Here is a 17,634-nt window from a genome sequence, read left to right as displayed (position 1 = left end):
CATCATTACCAATATCCTTTAGACATCTCTACACCCTCCCATAAGGCTTTACATACTTGGTTAACTGCTATGTCTTAAGAAAAGTCATATCACACAGTGTAATTAGCATGAGGTAACTGGATAGTAGTTTTTATACCAACAGTAGCTGGCAGATTCTAATGTAGTTCCCGACACCCCCGCCTCCTAATACCCATGCTTTTGTGGAATCCCTTCCGCCTCTGTATTGAGTGTGGATGGGACCTGTTACTTGTTTCTAAAAAACAGAATATGGCAGAGGCTGTAAGTTCTGTCTTGCTGCAGACTCACTTTATTGCCTTCTTGGTTTGCATACTCTGATGAAGCAAGTGGCCATGTTGGAGAGGTCCACGTGGCAAGGAACTGAGGGTGGCCTCAGGCCAACAGCCCTGAGTCCAACAGACTGCAAGTAACTGAATTCTGCCAACAACCATGTAAACTTGGAAGAGATCCTTTCCCAGTAGAACCTTCAGATGACACCTTGACTGCAGCCAGGTGAGAGACCTGGAGGCAGAGTCATCCAGCTGAGCCACGCCCACATTCCTAACCCACAGAAACTAGGAGATCATAAACATGGGTTGTTTTAAGCAGCTTAGTTTGTGGCAATTTGTTAAACACTAATATATAATTAATTTACCAACATTTTCCCAACTTATATTCCAGAGAGTCAAAATGTGTCCTTAATCAAAAAGATCTGAGAGATGTGACACCAGATTTTATTTTAACTGTAGGAAGGTCAAGGGCCTTTAATCACTAGGTTAATATACACTGCAAATTCACTGGGTCTGGGGAGGAGGGAAAGACATATATGAAGCTTACCCTAAACTGATTTGACCAAGGAAAATTAATTAATTTTACAAATGACCTTTCATTAATATATGGACCACAGTTTCAGAAATGCCTTTTTGGATTTATAGTAGCAGTAAAAGAAAGAACAACCAAAAGCTGGCTCTGAATGCCTCTGTTAAGAGGGCAGGACAAATGTGTAAAGGGGACAATAGGCATCCACCTAACAGGGGTGAGGGAACTGACAGGCTCCTCCTAAAAATAACAGAGATGAAAAAGTTTCACTTCCAACGCTTCCATAGTCATTAAGCCTCTAAATATACCAAGCATGATGCTTGTATGAGCAAAACAAATTACCTACTTGGGTTTCTCAACAAAACAATTTATGACTGCGAAGAAGACAAAACAATAGTTGTCATTCATTCTTCCCTCTTACTTCCCCCATCAGACCAGTGATGCACATCACCTGTCACCAGCATCGACAGTGACTGCCCTTGGGCCAGAGGTGGGAAGGGGCAGCTTGGAGAATGAAAGGTTAAGTGGGAAAATAAAGTCTATTTGACTTTATATATATATATATATATATATATATATATATATATATATATATGAAAAAGGGTTTTGAGCTCTGTTTTTTAATACTTTCCTGATTTCTAGAGATTTTATCTATGGCAATGAAAGGGCAAGTTGGCATGTATTAGAATGTTTTGCTACCTTCAATGTCTAAGCTTTCAATGAACAGATAGCGCCTTAGAGCTGGATGGTACAAGTACTGTTTATTTTGGCATTCACTTAGTGATTCAAAGACAATTTCAAATTTGCATCCAAATTTCTCTATGTTTTGGAGGGAGATCAAAAAGCTCATTTATAGCTATTCCCATTGATAAAGTGCTGGACAGCAAAACACATTTACCTGTAATTTTCATTAAAAATTTTTAAAAATGATTTTTCATTTATTTTGATTGGGGAGGGGAGGGGGGAGAGAAAGAAGGAGAGAGAGGGAAAGAGAGAATGTGAGAGAGAAAGAGAGCACATGTGGAGCAGGGGCAGAGACAGAGAGAGAAAGAGAATCCCAAGCAGGCTCTGCATTGTCAGCTCAGAGCCCGATGCAAGACTTGATCTCATCAACTATGAGATCATGACCTGAGCCAAAATCCAGGGCTGGATGCTTAACCGACTGAGCCACCCAGGCACCCCTATAATTTTCATATTTAAAAGATCACTGGTCATAGTAAAAAAAATCAGAACTACTTGAACATTCTTCATGTTGTTATTTGAAAGACATGAAAGAAGTCAGGATCTTCCAAGATGACTTCAGGATGAACTGTTTTCAAGCCTACAGACTGAACAGAAATGCCAAAGTTAAAATATCAGTCAATCGAATACCCACACTGAGCTAATATTAGAAGCACAAATCAATGTTCTCACATGAAAAAGGGGGTAATGAGACCTGTAGTGCCCACTTCACAGGGTAATAAGGGTAACATAAAATAAGATCTACAAATCACTTCATGAACTTATAAAGGGCTGCTATTATTATTATTAGAAATGATAGAGTTTGAATCAATGTCATTTCCTAAAAGCAATCTAATGTCAAGTGCTTCTGATACAATGTTTCAATGATTCAAGGACTACAGTGTTCCCAATGTTGAATTCAATATTCAAAAATGAAAATGCTTCCTGCCACTGGAGTCTAGAACGACTTCTACATCGTGTACCTGGCAAAATACTCATCTTTTGCATCAACACTGTACAACAAACAGCACAGACACCCAGATCCAGAGAAGGTCACAGACCTGTCACTTACAAAAAAAGATGGTAAAACAAGCAATTCTAAAATTTAAGAAGTGACTAAGTTTGCTGTCATAGACAATGCTGACAAAATGCAGTGTACTGGTATTTTTACTGGAATGGATACATGTTACCAAGACCTTGATTTATGAATTTGCTAAGGCATCTACCATAACCTTAAATCATTTGTTTTGGCAACCTATGCACAACTTTTCTTGGAGACTACAAGTGTGTCCCTTAATTTATGCATTTTTCTAGCTGTATGTTTTTCCTCTTGAGATTTTACAGACTGGTCAAATGAACTTTGACATCAAATCTAATTAAAAAAAAAAAAAGAAAGAAAGAAAAAAGTTGGCCACAAGTCTTAGAACACAAGGTATAATGGTCCTCCACTGTTTTCTTATAAACTCTGTTTTACAAAGCACTGAACCTCTGAAGACTCTTAAAAATCAATATGCCACTTTTCATTGAGATTTCTGCATTACCTGACCATGTAAAAGTAAGTCCTGCAGCAAGATCTACGCCTGAGAGACTTCGGACACTGACACTGCACACGAGTAGTGTTCTCATAGTATTCAAGGATGTAGTCATTTCTTTATTAAGTGTGTAGTAAGGGATAATTATACTTTTCATTGGGGCTGATTTTTCTTGTGGTTCACAAAATTTTCTTATCTCACAGGTCTTTCCTGCTGAAACATTTGGCAGAAGCATTCAGGTACTGTTTATGAGGAGAAAATGTATCATACCAGCAGATTCTTGGTTAATTAACAAAGTGTCTGCCTCATAAAAGAACTTACATGATGTATAATCTTATTCTCAAAGAATGACACTAATGGTACAAATCTATCATAAAAATTTTTGTCACAAGAATTAGTCCCTCTTATTCAATTATCTTGGTCCCTTTACCAAGGAAGCTAAACTGAGTCACAATGTGATAGATATACTTTAAAATCTGAACTACAAACCACAGAAAGTTTTTAATAGTGATTTGCAGAGAATTATTTTGAACATTCTACCTTGGCCAGTAATTATACTTTAATATAGACAAATGACAATTTCCATAAAATATACAAGACAATGATGTAAAAATCAGATCATTTAAAAAAGTTAGCCCTTGGGGCATCTCCACATAATACAGTAACTAATATTCAAAATGGTAACTACAAGATGGTAAAGAAAGCTGAGAGCAGAGTTGCAGGAACGATGTGGCCATGACTCTCCACTGTAAACCAGCCATGAGCAGTGTGGGGTACATGAGAGGCACTCAGGAAAAATCTGTTGAATGAATTGTTGAATAATATCCCATATTATATCCTATGCTACACATTAAAAACAAATAACATTTTGAACACGTAAACCCTAAACCCTGAAAGGGTAACAACAGACATCTATACGGATTGTCTCATAAGCCAGGCACTGTCCTTCAGTGATTTGTAAACATTAATTTATTCAAGTCTTCTAACAATTTTGTGAGGTACCCAGTATAACTATCATCACCCTTATTTTCAAACAGGTAAACTAAGGCACAGAGAATTTAAGTAATTCATCCAAGGACACATGATTTGTAAACTGCAGAGGCAAGATTCAAACTCAGGCATGTGGCTCCAGAATCTGCACCCTAACCATTCCGGAACATTTTATTTCATCTTATCTTTTCACTTGGATATATTTACTTCCATGTAAAACATTTTCTTATTTTATTTTATTTTTTTTTATTAAAAAAAAATTTTTTTTAACATTTATTTATTTTTGAGACAGAGAGAGACAGAGCATGAATAGGGGAGGGTCACAGAGAGAAGGAGACACAGAATCTGAAACAGGCTCCAGGCTCTGAGCTGTCAGCAGAGTCCGACGCGGGGCTCGAACTCACGGACCATGAGATCATGACCTGAGCCAAAGTCGGATGCTTAACCGACTGAACCACCCAGGCGCCCCATGTAAAACATTTTCTATTTCAGATCTAAATGGTTTTACATAGTACTTCTGTTATGGCTCCACCTGGCCTGGAGTTGTGCATTATTTATTCCCAACCTGTGGAAAAGGCAAGATTTGAACAGATGATTCCTCCCACTGGGAGGCATCAGGGGCATTTTTCAACTACTGCCCAGCATGGCTGAGTCATAAGGGGAACATTGTTAAAGCCAACTCAGCCTTCTTCTGTCCACAGGGCTTCTCAATGCTTTAATTTCTCCCAGGAATATAATTAAAGAGAGTGGTTCCTTCTAATTCATAAATTAACAAGGCTCCATTCCAACTTGTATTTCCAATGAGGTTTCCTGCAGGTCTACTGTGAGAATCGTTCTTTATATTGTTTTTAGCAGTTCCCCCAAGATGTGCATGCTAATTCTAATGTTAGGACTGATGGATTCCTGACAAGGATCACACTGTTCATCTGGCACAGATTCTTAGAACAGGAGAGGCTCTTTTGAACAAGACATCTGGTTAGCTTTCTTATAAGTTTGGGGGGAAAACATGTGTATGCTTTAAGTAAGTTAACAAAAGTTTATTGGGTACCACACTAGGGCTCTAGAGACACAAGCAACAATAATAATAATTTAACACATCACTTACTAAGTAACGGGCACAATGTTAATTTATTTTCCATTGCCGGGCCAAAGTGTACACATTTTTAAAAAAATGTTTACTTCTTTATTTTGATAGAGTGTGCACAAGCAGGGAACGGGCAGAGAAACAGGGAGAGAGAGAATCAGAGGCAGGCTCCATGCTGTCAGCACAGAGACTGATGCAGGGCTCAATCTCATGAACTGTGAAATCATGATCTGAGCCAAGATCAGGAGACAGATACTTAACTGACTGAAACATCCAGGTGTATACATCAATTTGGACAAGACAATCTCTGAGTTTCCTTCAAAATCCAGAGAAAATCTGAAATTAAAAATTCTGGAAACGTGAATGTAGTGGATTTTCTTACACAATTATAACAGATTTATGTCAACTTTCCTCTCATAGATTTGCTGCTTTTATCAAAAAACAAAAATAACAAAACTTTCCCAGTGATATGACTCTATCAACAATTGGATAAAGACTTTGAAAGCATACATTCTGCTTCCAACTCTTTGAGCGAAAAGCTCCCACATCATATATTTATTTTTTATTGTTCTTTTAACATCAATAGTAGTGATTCTTATTAAATGCTCCCAATTTATTTCAAATAGGTTGAGAGCTTACCAGCAACTTTTCAGAAACCATCACAGCCTTATAATCTTGCAATCTTTGATTTTTCTTATGCCTCTCTTTATACCTTTCTTGTCCCATTCTCATGTGGAGAGCACTCAATTTAGCCAACTCATTGACCCCTTTCACCCACTGCTCCTGGGCTGGTTCTGAGCGCAATTTTCACAGCTAACGTTAGCTGGTTGTTGTTTCACACAATAGATTTCTTAGCTGGCAGTTCCAACTCCAAAACTGGAAAGAAAACCCAAACACTCCAAACTGCATTTTACACCAATATCCTTCCAGATTAAAAATCAGAACGTCAAATAACTTGACAGACATTTAACTGAGACACGTTCCATTTTTAAGGTTTGAATTTTAGCAAAAAGTCATATTATTTTAGAAATACAAACTTGATTATACACATCAAGGTTATTTTTATAGTATATGGTAAAATAGACTTTTTTCAGACATGTATCTAAAATTCCTAAGCAACACAGATCACTAGTTCTTATTTTTTTTTAATTCTTTAATTTTCTAGTACTTTCTCTTAATTTTTTAATTCATTTTTTAATGTTTATTTATTTTGAGAGAGAGAGTGTGTGCACAAACAGAGAGGGGCAGAGACAGAGAGGGAGAGCAAAAATTACAAGTAGGCTCCATGCTGTCAGCACAGAGCCTGACATGGGGCTGGAACTCACAAACTGTGAGACCATGACCTAAGCTGAAATCAAGAGTTGGACGCTTAACCAACTGAGCCACACAGGTGCCCTATAGTTCTTTCCTTTACTAAAATGAAAAAAGAAAAGTCCTAGCTTCTTATGTTTACCTATTACAACAGAAGATATTATTCAAGGTAAGAAGAAAATTTTTAATATTAATATAAATATGCACTATTCCAAAAGTAAGTAAACAAACACATATGGCATTTTAGAAACCTTAGAAAACAAAAGAGGGAAAGCAACTAATACTGAAATGATAGTATTAAAGTGAGTAAAAAAAAATCAAGATGACAAATTTTTTTTAAGTATGTCTAACTTTCAGAATTTACAATATATCTCAGATCTTCCATAGTAGCCAGTTTTTCTAGCTGCCAGTAAAAATTTTTGAAAACACATGCTTTAGACTACAGTGAAACACTATCACCCAAGATTCTATTATAAATCAGGTCTACTGACATTGTATCAGTGGAGTTTGGTGTTGTCTTCATTTTAAAATGTGGCTTCTTAGACGGTAAAGCACAGGAGACATGGGAAGATTCATAATTAAGGGACATTAGTGAATTGTTAAACTCTAAGCAACTTTTATACTTACCTATAGGTTAACAAACCTCATGTTCAAGTGTAATCATTGTCCTGAATAGCGTGTGAGTGTTACATGATTCTAAGGTTTGTTTCCCTGCCCCACTTGCTAACATCACCTACAATTCTTCCACTCTTGTCATCACCACCATCACTCAGTGTCCAGCCCCCTCCCCCCACATGTGGGTTTTTTTCTAAGAACACACTGGTATATTTCAACTCAGATCCTTCATCACTTATCCGATTTACTGCCAACAATTCTGCCCTCATATTGTATAGTAAAAATATATAATAGTTTTGCATATTGAAATCCCTGTGCCCAGAAGGTTTCCATCCATGGTGGAGAATGAGATGATCAGCCCAATTTGGAGCAGTCTGTTCTGCATTTTAAGATGTCTCATTACCCCACATGCATGATTTGGCTAAGAATGAACTAGCACTCTTTTGAATTTCCTCATTTCCATGGAGTTGGAAGCTGCCATTCTTAGCAATCAACCCCCATCCACACTGCTTCAATCTGCTTTATGGTGACTGAACAGAGAAGTGTCTCATAGACACTCATAGTGTCTCATAGAGTAGAATATGCATATGAGTTAGAATTCGTATATTTCCTCTTCTTCCCATTTACAGCTTGTAAAAACCCCATATAGATGAGATTTTTAGAGGATTTTTAGGGCAGTGAAACTCTTCTGTATGATACTATAATGGCAAATACATCATTATAATTTGTCAAAACCCAAAGAATGTATGACACCAAGAGTAACCCTAATGTAAACTATAGACTCTGGGTGATACTGACATATCTGTCTGCATAGGTTCATCAAGGGTCACAAATGTACCAGTCTGGTGGGGGATGTTGATAACTATATGCCTCTGTGGGGATGGGGAGTACATGTGAATTCTGTATACTTTCTGCTCAATTTTACTGTGCATCTAAAACCACTCTAAAAGATATAGACTATTTAAAAGGAGAAAAAATTGTCTCAAATATGTAGCATGTTAGCATACCTGTGATAGGGAGAAGTTACATTGTGATAGGACAAAACAGAAAAACAATATAATTAAATGTTATCCTCATTGTCATTATTCCCCTTGAATGTCAGAAAACTTTTCAAAGGGATGAGTGGGATATTAAATAAGATTTAAATAATGGAGCTGAATGAGAATTTTATGATCAGAGAGAAGGCAATTTTTAAATCAACATTTCTTTTTCAAAAGGGTAACCACATCCTTAAAAGAGTGAGTCGGGGAAAATAACTGTCTCGTTCACATGTCAATCAAAATTATTTCTAACATGCAATCTTGATCATCTCTTTGATAGATTTTAGATGTGCACATTCTCATTTCGAGTTTTAATGAAGTCTAGAAAATTTATGGAAAAGCTGATCTTCCTTTGGTTCATACTGCAGCATCAATTGCTCGAAAAATAGTCTCCGGTTTTCAGATGTATATGAAAACAAGCACCTGAACTTTGCATTAAAACTACTCATGCGTTAAACTGCTGAGAAAGCCTTTTAAAAGCAGAGTGACACCTCACTGGAAAATATGGTTAATTCTGCTAATAGAAAATATATTCTGAAACAAAGATACAGTAAAATGGAAGCCTACAGGCCATAACAAATGGGCTAAGTTATACCTAACCTTGAATTTGTAACTATGGCTTCCACGGTGAATTTTATATGCTAATGATAAAAAAAATAGTTAAAGGTCTATACTTTTGGGACTAACGGGCATTTATTCAGAGGCTTTCTATTTATCAAACTGACAGACTCTACTCTGCATCTGAAAGCAGCTGATTTCCTCCTGTTTTCAACTATTCCCTATGTGAATTCTGAGAGGCACATTACAAACAAACTCTGCACTGACCATGGCCTCTGCAGAGTTGTATCTCTAGTGTGTTCCGCAGATTAATCTAAAATGTGATTTACAATAATTTCCTTTCTTAAATCAAGACAAGGAACAGCCTGGAGGGGGAAACTACCAACGCTAGGAAGGTAGTATTTTAGACCTCTGGTGGGAAAGAGACCTGTCCAATTTTACTTGATTAAAACCACAGAGCTGTTTAACATGGTTCCTGGGTTGGGAAAGCCAGTAAAAAAACATAAGTGAAAGCTTACGTGCTTATATTACAGAGTTCATACTGTTTCTTTTTTACAGGGGCAAATTCAGCCCAGCTGTCTTTCCATGTAGTTAGGCATGACCCTTTATAACAGTGGGAGACTAGCCAGAAAATGTGGATGACACCATCATCGCCTTGAAGGGACTGCAGGAAACCACAATTCTACAGACTCATCTATTTTGTTTTAATCTCATTTACATGGAAATACACCCTTAAGTTTCATACTATTATACTGCAAATGAACATCAATTTCTCGGTGAATTTATTTATGCATTTACTTGTCATACTTCAATAATTTTCTTTTAATGTGATCTCAGTGCATATTATAAAAGTGTGGCTCTCATCTATTGGAATTTCCAGAAGATAGAATAAAAATATTAGATTCAAGGGAGGATGGTGTAACACTGATTCCAGATTCAATGGACTGATTTTTAATCACGAGCAAATATCTGGTTATTAGAAAATAAATTAATAATTTCAGAAATGAACAACATAAAAAAAAAAACAGCACAGGAAAGGATCTTGGAAAGTACCTGTTCAATGCTCTTATTTTTCAGTTGAGGAGCCTAAGGACCAGAAGGAATAAATGACTTCTTGAAAGTCACAGGCTAGTTATATAGACAGAGCCTGCTCCCCTAATTCAATAATCAGTACATTTTGCCCTCAACAACAGTGTAACTAGACGACCACTTAAGGCCTACAGAGTAGGAACTTCAAATCTTACACACCTTTTTGTGTATGTTTTACACTCACTCAGTGACTTATTTCTGCAGTCCAAGGTTACAAACATAGTAAATGCAAGTGGGTATGTAGGGCCTATGTGTAAGAGCTTCAAAGCAATCCTGAGGCTCCAATACTATCAAACTCATTTAACTTTTGACTATGCCCAGCCAAGAAAGCACTGATGAAGAGAAAATTAGTTCGTAAACTGCTGGTTTACCAAAGCAAATCTTCACACTAATACTCTATTTAGTCACGCATATTTTTAATTCATGCAACCAATAATTACTGAGGGCCTACTATGCGTTAAGTGTGGTTATAGACATAACACAGACAAGAGTGAGAAAGACAAGCTGAGTCCATGACCTGACAGAACTTAAATCAAGTAGTGGATAAAAAAAATGAAACAGATACACAAATAAAATAATTTCAGTGCACTATAAATGCTATTGAAGAAGTTAAACTGGATGATAGTAATGGGAAAGGTTCTATTTTTAGAAAGGTGGCCTCTTTATAAATAGGTGATATATGATCTATGATCTGTTTGATTAGAAAGAGATAGCCACGTGGCAAACAGGAAGAAGAGTATTCCATGCAAAGGGAAAGATGGAGTCAAAGAGGCTCTCTGATGTGTGAATGGGTTTGCGGTTTGGTTGTACCACCAGAGGCGCAGAGCACAAGGTAGTGAAGACACAGGTTGGATGAGAGATTTGAAATATTTTTTTCGTACAGGTAATGGAAAGATGAACTTTTTTTTAGAAATTTAGAAATCTATACAATTTTATTATTTTATTTATATGGGCAGGACAAACTTCTGCATTAGGAAAGCCATAGTGATTCTAAATCATGTATAATTTACTCATTCAAAATGCATATAGAAAACAAGGCCCAGATAAACACTTAAATACAACTTTGCTAACAAGAAAAAGTAGACACAGCATTTTTTGTGTGTAGCTGGACTTCAGAATTACAATCCACTTAAATCTGAATGGGTCTACAAATACATGATTGTCTGGTTTACTTTGTCCAGCAAGTAAAATCTCTTAAATACCATTGCTGACCTCACTTGTTACTACTGAATTCGTCAAATGACAAAGTGTTCTTTAAACCATGTAATGTGCTCTCTTTTTAATATCAGTGCAATCTATTTCTATTACAGCATGGGTGTCATATTTGTTGTATAGAGAAAATATATATAATGGTTTGCTAGAATTATTGATCTATGTACATACACCGATCAATAATTTACTAGAAAAATAGGCAGCTCTTTAAGGTAAAGCATCTATATGTACAAATACAAAGAAGACCTTGGGACTACCTGAGACTGAAGGCTATGAATCAAGCTTCTGAATCCCAGTTTTGCAATCAGTTACCTCTCTGTTCAGGTCTCTCTCAAAAATATGTTACTATACCATACTAGGTTGAAGAGAATAAAACAAAAATTTCTAAGTGTCTAGTGCACAGAATAAATTCAATAAATTTCAGTGTCCCCCCCCACCTATGCCAAGTATTTCTTCTAATAAAAATAGCATTTACAATATAGGACCTATATTCAGATTTCATTTGTCTCGTTTAATCAATTTTCACATAGGAAAAAAAAAAGTTAGGACAAAGGAACTGCTTCTAAAGCTCTTTATACATCAAAGTCTGAATGAAGGCCTAGTGTTTCTAATTGTTCTGTGCCTGGAAGCATCCCATTTTGACTGCTTAGCTTCTCCACAGTTTTTACTGTGCTTCCTTCATCTCAGACATAAACACGTGCCCAAGTGCAGTAAATCACAGTTAATTGTATGTCTTACGTTAAAAGACAAAAATAATGCACAATTAATTGGGGGGAAATTGTCAGTTGGTGGCTGAGTCTCGGTCATTACACTTTGCACACAGGATGCACGCCAAGTGTGTGTTCCTGGCAAGGAGACTGAATCCGTGACACCGAGGTGAGGTGCTGCACGGCACAACCTTTCTGCAGAGCAGTCTGGTACAAAGATTCAAGTGCTTTAGAATACTCAACACTGCAATTGCACCACACGTGGCTTCCTACAAGCCTATAAACACGTTCAGTACAGGACTGCACCCAACAGTGAAATGTAGCAAGCACTATAATGTTCAATGATAAGGGACTGAAGAAAGAGACTAGGTTTTGGCCATTAAAGGAAAAACCTAAGACCTAAGCTGTTATAAATGAGTTTTTCACATTTAATAATATGAGAAAATATTCACGACATATTTCATAGGTGAAAATTGTTTACAAAACAATATGTTTTGAGAAAGAAAAGTGCAGAGGATGAGGGGAAAGGTACTTGGAAAAGAGAAAATGAAAATATTAATGCTTGCTTTGAGCATCCCTAAATTTCCTAATTTTCTAAGTCACTTTCTAAATTGTTCAAAATTGCATTTCAATTTATTTCTGAATCTGATATTATAAAATGTCCATTTTAAAGATCCATAAGAATCTTTTAAGATGAACTTACCTGACAGTTATAATAAAAACGTTGTCATAAAATTCAAAAATAACACCCAGTAAGCACTTACATATAATCATTATACCCTTAATTATACAAACAAAATCAACTTTGTAAAATGTGTTTTATAAATATACAGGAAAACTATGTTCAATAGACTTAAATGTTCAATGCAATTTCATACTCCAACATATACCTTATAGTATATTAACACACCAGAAGAAAATCACTATAAATCCTTATTAATTCACTGACATTGATAAACTACAAAATATGTTTACAGCAAATCCAATAACTCTAAATTTGAGGAACTACAAATCTCTCCTCGACCCACCAACTCTCCCATTGTTTTCTACTCCGTAATAGAAAGCCTTTACATCTGGCCACTTTATATCTGGAGTATGAAACTGCATTGAACATTTATTATTTTGATGCTAAAATTTGGCAATAAACCACACACACACACACACACACACACACACACACACACACGGAGTTTTATCATTTCTACCAACTAGATGAAGATGAATGACAGTTGTGCAATATATCACTCGTTAAATACTAACTTTTGTTCTATTTCAATTTTAGAAGGAAAGGATATATAAAACCCAACAGAGTAGATTTGTTCCAAAGGTACTGAATGGTCTACTAACCTTGAAATAAGAAATAAACATTTCTTGCTCTTTTATTTATCGAAAGGTGGGGTGGGAAAAGATAATCATTTTTCAGCAAAAGCGTATATTTCAACCTCAGGCATGTTTATGTCCCGAGGGTAATATTTCCATTCCACTCTTAATGGAACAAATTTCTAATCAGAATATGTATTCAAAAATAATTGAGGCAATGCACTGTCAACATATCATGCTGCCATCAGCATCCCCTGGTGCCGGGAATCAACTCAGCACCCTCTCTGCTGTGACAGAGCCAGGGTAACGCAGGAATGTCACCCTTGATGAGGGGAGGGGAGTCAGCATGGATGACACAAAGGTTCTGCTCCCTTTTGTGTGCTCAACACAGAGTTTGGAGAAAGCTTCTAAGCTGCAAGACACCAAGCTTAAAACTTTAAGGAAGGGATGACTTATAATGACTTAAAACCACAGCTTTTAAATCAGAATCTGTGTCTACTTTTATAAAATTATTGAGAAATCTTGAAACAGTCATTTCTGGAAAGCTTAACACTGGCCCTAGATTTTTAAATTATTAAAACTGTAGGGCAACATATACTACTGAATATATTTTGGAATGCCCCCCACCAAAGTCCAGAGGCTTAAATTAAGGTTTCTTCAGGTCTGACAATATATTGATAATTGTTGAAGCTGGGTGATGGGTAATGAGGGGTCCTTATACTACCCTTCTACTTTTGAATGTGTTTGGCATTTTTATAAGAAAAAGTGAAAAAAAAAATAGATTTCTTTTAATATAGTTTATGCTCAAAATTTTACTGCCTTCTCCTTTGGAAATATATGAGATCTGATTTATGTTTATGATTATTCAAGACTCTAAAAAGCAGTGTGAATGTTTTAAAAATCCACTAAGCATGATGTTGATCATAAAAAAAAAATTCCTTCACTCCTGATAAAATTTTACCATGATCTATAATGATAGAAGAAGCACACCTAAACAAATGGAGTGCCACCATCTGCCTGGCATTCTTACAGTGTGACAAAATAGACTGGTAATTAACTGCTTTCCTACCGAAATCTGCCAGCTTTAACTCCCCCGTGTCACTGATCAGAAGGTTCTGTGGTTTCAGGTCTCTGTGCAAAATATAACGCTGGTGGATGTAAGACAGCCCTCGCAGCAACTGAAATAAAAACAACTGAAAAAACAGGGAGACAAAAGTTAAAATCTGAACACAGATAAATGCCAGTTTCTACACAGTCAGCCAACTACTTGTATTTAGTAAAAATGGGTACCGATCACTAAATTTCCTACCCAAATTATTTAGAGAACATGCATAAAAGTATGGGAATCTCTAATTTGTTAACAAGTAAATCTGAAAATTGCTACCAACTTATGTCAACCCAGAGTGATACCCTCCTCAGCCAGAAATCGAGAATCCAATCGGCACTCTATGAATTAAGCAAAATGTAAAGGATCAATTCTTTGTAACATCTGATTTCCTCAGGCTTATATTGATGCTTGAGACAGAGAAAAAGATCTATCCATAACATTATCAAAAGATGTAGAATTTTTTACCTAGTTTATGTAAATGTGCACATATTTAATTCTACAAAAATGACATAAACATGTTATCCAATGATTCACCCACTGACATGCTTTAAGCAATGGAAAGATAAGATAATTTCAAATAATTAAAGCGAAAGTCACATGGCCCAATTAATACTACATTGTAATTATACTGCTTTTGCACATATGGCCATAGAGATTAGGCTGTTGCCTAAAGACAGACATGCACCTTCACTAATTACAAAGCAGACCTATCCTAAGGAAACAGAAAACAGAGAAACCAAGAATTCAAGAGCAATACTTTTGTAGGAAATAATTTTAAAAACTGACTTATGGCCTTCTCTGGTTTCACACTGGATCACATCAAATGTTTCTACTTTGATAATAACAAAATGTGATTTGCGAGGGTTTCCAAAATCCTATTTATGAAAAAGGAAATATTTTAAAATAACTCACCTAACAAATAATCTTAATAATTTCTAGTTTTTAAAAACTGCTCTTTTAAAACAAAAATAAAAATGGTATTCCAGTCTATATATTTAGCTATCTCAGGGATATTTTAAATGAGTTAGTTGTCAAAGATTGATGATAGAAGGATTCCAGAATATTTAAATGGAAAGGATTGGCAACTCCTTGAGAGCCCCTGGAAACTAGCATTTCTGGAATATTTTCCACCTAACTGGGGGCTAGAAAAGCCAGGTATATTTTTTACAGGGTGGATACTTTGAAATCGCAGTGAGACAAATTCATTTCAGTATCTTTGTATTGATGACATATGCTATGGAGCAGTGAAGGCCTACGATCAGTCTTTCCAGAATCTAAGCATCAGAAAGGAAAAGTCTGTTCTGTGTTAGCCTACATTGAATTAGTGGCTCGAGAACCTCAGGAAGCAAACATCTCTCTAGACTCCTCCTCTCAACCCTTCCTGTGTAGCAGATGGAAAGACTTAACACCATCACCAGCAGCTTCCAGCTTCACTTTTCACTCCTAATAACCCCTGCATCCTGAAGCCTAATGCTTTCAATTTTGAAGAAAATCCATACTCTCAGTTTTACAAGGGAGAAAGTGAGCAAATAAAGTTACTTTGTGTTTTCAAAAGCTTTAAACAAAAAGGCAAAAGCAGGCCACATAACAAATACATTTGATTTCAAAAATAAACTGATTTTAAAAAGGAAGTTTGGCCTTCCGCAAGGTGCTAACTGACCTTAGGGGCCTACTAGACACTTACCAGAATGTGATTGTCCATTTAGCTGTGGCAATGAGTTTTAATTTAACAGAGAGCAAGTACCAGGTGCCATTCTATGTATGTATCATAGAATACAACCTAATTTAATCGCTGCAACAATTCTAGTGAAAGAGGTACTACTATTATCTCTGTATTAGTGATGAGGAAACTAAGCACAGTTTCTCAAAGTTGTACAGCAATAAGTGCTGGAGCCAGGACTCAAACCCAGGCAGTTGGATTCCAAAGTCCACAATCTTAACCACTTCACTATAGGAATCTTGGCCAGAAATCAACACAGGTAGGCAAAATGTTGGCATAGAAGCTGCTTCCTCCCACTGACAGAATGAGGTCTGGGTGTGTAATAGCACAGCCTTCAAGGCTGGCTACAGCTGGTTGCCCAGGAGTCATCACTCCATGCTCCTTGATTTCAAGCAATCTTGCCCAACCCCACACTCTGAGCACACTGCTCTTCAAACCTTTACCTTTATTCCTGCCTCTTTTCTGACAAAAAAGCTCCCTTTCCCCTTTGTCTGTTATTCTCCATGCATTTCTTAAGTCTCACCTCAAGAACTGCTCCTCCTTGACCACCTCCCCAGGCCTTCACTCCCTCTACAGGTGCATGTGAGGTGCTCCCCCTCTGTGCTTCAGGGGCAGCCTTTGCCTGTGTCTACAGTATACGGTATTTTCCTGCCTCCAAGACTGTGTGCTTTAAGCATCCTCCTAACCTGGGGACACAGGTGACACTCCTATACCAGTAATGTGAATACAGAACTGAATGTAGAGAGATCTGGATGAAGCATATACAAAAACAACGGACAGGGAACCATGCAACGGGGTTTTCTAGATGCTAAGTGTAGAAGTGGGTAAATCAGGCAGTCCCAAAGGGCTCTTCTTTTAATACCTTTACTAATTAGTGAAAATATATAATCCTCATGCTAACATGGAAGCTATTAAAATGGAATATCATATTAAAGGAGATTAAGAAAACTGGTGTCAGGGAAGGATGCAACTACACACTCCAATTACAATTGTGTACATGATAAACTAAGCCCAGACATGACATACCGCCTCAAACATTGTTATAGCCCCAAACGTATTTTAGCTCTTTGAGCAATGCACAAGTTAAGTCAGAACAAATCTCCATAGAATAAATTCATTCAGGATTTACTAAGGGCCAACCCTGTGCCATGTTAGGTGCTGTCAAGCAAGAGGGATGCAAAGATGAATAAGGTATTAGATGTAGTCCCTGGACTCCAGAAGTTCACAACCCACTAGGTATGAGAGACACATAAACAGATGGCTACCACTTAAAGTTAAGTCTGCACTGCAACAGTAAAGCAAACTGAGTGTACCATAGGCACAGAGGAGGGAGGGTCTAGCCAAAATTTTTTAAAAAAGTAGAATTAATCCTGCCATAATATGAATAGCAGGCTATGGAAGGGATAAATCACAGGAAACTTGTCACTCTGAAAAGAGAATTCATCACACATAAAATTTTAATAGGAAATCAAATTGAACAGTCACTAGATGCACAAGGTGAAACGACCAAGCAAGCAGGTCACTAGATAAATTAAGAAGAAAAACCCATATAAAGAAAAGACAATATATGAAACCATAAACCTACCAACTCACCATCACAAAAGTAATGGTGGCAATAGGGACCACAGCAGACTTCACTAAAAACATTAGAAAAATATGGGTTAAAAGTCCATAACTTAATGGGCTTAAGAGAGTATGCACTGCCGGCCAGGGGAAGGCTGTGGGTAGCAGTGGCCATGCTCAGTTAAACACAAGGCTATGCTCTTTGGAAATGTCTTGAGAATTCACATGTTAGGGAATCTCTTCCGTTAG

The 17,634-nt window shown here is 36.8% G+C and overlaps 1 protein-coding gene across 9 annotated transcripts in view; it reads right to left on the bottom strand.

Annotated features, from left to right (window-relative positions):
* CDK14 (cyclin dependent kinase 14) overlaps nucleotides 1-17,634 on the bottom strand; it is a 674,504-nt gene that overhangs the window by 332,153 nt on the left and 324,717 nt on the right. For all 9 annotated transcript variants that reach the window (XM_045053225.1, XM_045053222.1, XM_045053223.1 and 6 more), the window contains one exon: nucleotides 14,064-14,187. In XM_045053225.1, the coding sequence (XP_044909160.1) occupies nucleotides 14,064-14,187 (124 nt within the window). The remainder of the gene's footprint in view (nucleotides 1-14,063; nucleotides 14,188-17,634) is intronic.

This window comes from Felis catus, chromosome A2 (assembly GCF_018350175.1).
Source record: "Felis catus isolate Fca126 chromosome A2, F.catus_Fca126_mat1.0, whole genome shotgun sequence".
NCBI classification, from domain to species: Eukaryota; Metazoa; Chordata; class Mammalia; order Carnivora; family Felidae; genus Felis; species Felis catus.
The sequence above is the reverse complement of the archived record's forward strand: the minus strand, read 5'-3'. Positions and strand labels throughout refer to the sequence as shown.